The 1,919-nt window shown below is 48.9% G+C and overlaps 1 protein-coding gene across 1 annotated transcript in view; it reads right to left on the bottom strand.

Annotated features, from left to right (window-relative positions):
* LOC108802568 (A-kinase anchor protein 9-like) overlaps positions 1–1,919 on the bottom strand; it is a 34,398-nt gene that overhangs the window by 13,038 nt on the left and 19,441 nt on the right. Inside the window, exon 4 of the mRNA XM_018574424.1 lies at positions 804–877. Coding sequence (XP_018429926.1) covers positions 804–877 — 74 coding nt within the window. The remainder of the gene's footprint in view (positions 1–803; positions 878–1,919) is intronic.

A 1,919-nucleotide genomic window follows, 5' to 3' on the forward strand; every position in this document is an offset into this window, starting at 1 on the left:
CGAGAATGAAAGCTTTTGTCTGGACAGTCAGGATTCATTATTGCAATACAAAAATATAAAAATTAAAAAATATGTCTACAGGTGGTCACAGCCAAATGTAACCATGAGAACAAAAACAGCAGCATCTAACCATCCTCAACCATTGCCAGGAGCCGTGTGCCTTGTACTTCACGGGAACAGATAGGGAAAGAAAGTGCACTTCTTAGTTCTGTTCCTCAATGTTGAGTGGGCCTTCAAGGGTCAAACCACCCAAAAAGGATATTTCATCCCTGTGCTGAGTTCCCGGGTCTGTACAACGGCTGTGCCCATTATGAGGGGCCCCCACCATCCCTGTGCCGAGTTCCCGGGTCTGTACACCCGCTGTGCCCATTATGAGGGGCCCCCACCATCCCTGTGCTGAGTTCCCGGGTCTGTACACCCGCTGTGCCCATTATGAGGGGCTCTCACAGGGTTTTTAGGTATTTTATACTCTCGGCAATGTAATGGGAGGAGCTGGGACAGGAGGCTGGGGGAGAACACCCAAAACTCCCATGTAGACGGGAACAGAGTAGGGAATTGAGGCAGATAGACCATCCAAGACCCATAAGAATCCAGGATTTGACTCAACTCAATAGGACCCACTTCCGACATAAGTATCCCTTTTGGGTGGACTGGCCGTATCATTGGCCCAAACCTCTCCCAATCACGGCTGCTGTACCAGGCCACGGATCAGACCGTCTAAGGTATCAGCAAATCTGATTTTGTATCATCTAACATAACTTGATGTTCCTCCAGCAAACCAGTATAAATATAGAGATACGTACCACTGAAAGGTGAAGACGGTTTGTAATCGGCAGTCGGGGGGTATATTCGGGTATTCTCCGCCTCTAGAAGGGATCTGAAAGAAAAGCAAAAAGAAAAGTCACCAACGTTCACCTACGGCACCCAATAAGTCCCCCCTCCACCCCCACAATGTTCCTGTATGAAATTGTTGGGTGAGCTCCTCACGTCTCTCAGGGCTTCCAGGAATGAGATATTCCCATCAGAGAGAAGGTATCGTCTACTCCACCTCCACCACCACCACCACCACCAACACCAACACCACCACCACCACCACCACCACCACCACAACCATCACCACCACCAACACCACCACCTCGGCCATTGTCAATACAAGTGCCTCTTACGCCTACCGCTGAATTATCTATAATGTAAAACAATGGAGCATCAAGGAGGAGATCTCATTCTAAAGGAAGTGGGTGAAGCTCTGAACCTGGGCACACCACCAAAGTCCCAGATCAGGAAGAGGAGAAATCTCCCCAATGGGGGGGGGCAACTGTTTTGGTGTCAGATAAGAAGAGCCTACCCTCACTTTGGAACATTTCCCTGTCTCCGGTACGGGAAGCAGGGCCGGATTTGCTTTCTCTGCTGCCCCAAGGCCAGATATCTCAATGTGCCACCCCTCCCTGCCAAACCCCCCCAATGGAGAATGGCAACCAGATGGCGGGGGGCAGCAGGGTTGGTTTTAATTTTTTTCTTTATTATTTTTTTTTTAACTTTATCACTTTTTTATTTTGAAATTTTTATTTATCTTATTATCTTTTAACTTTTTGTATTTTTGATAATTTTTTATTTGAATTATTATTTCCTATTACTTTTTTTTAATTTATATCTAATAAATGTTTTAGTGATGGAACCCCCCGGGACAGCTTAGAGGGGAAGGCTGCGAGTGTAGCTGTCCCATGTCAGTGTTTACACGGAGCAGAGCGGAGGACGGACGTTCTCCGCGCTACTCCCCCCCTCTCCATCCTGAACTTTGCCATGGTCCCGGGTCCCCCAAAAGGGCGGGGGACTCCAAAAACCATGGCGGGGAGAGAGGCAGCCAGCGGGGACAGAGGTGTTCCCCCCAAGAGGGGGGGGCGGACCATGGGGGGGCAGTG

This window comes from Nanorana parkeri, unplaced genomic scaffold, assembly GCF_000935625.1.
Source record: "Nanorana parkeri isolate BGI_ZX_2015 unplaced genomic scaffold, ASM93562v1 scaffold2960, whole genome shotgun sequence".
In the NCBI taxonomy this organism is placed as follows: Eukaryota; Metazoa; Chordata; class Amphibia; order Anura; family Dicroglossidae; genus Nanorana; species Nanorana parkeri.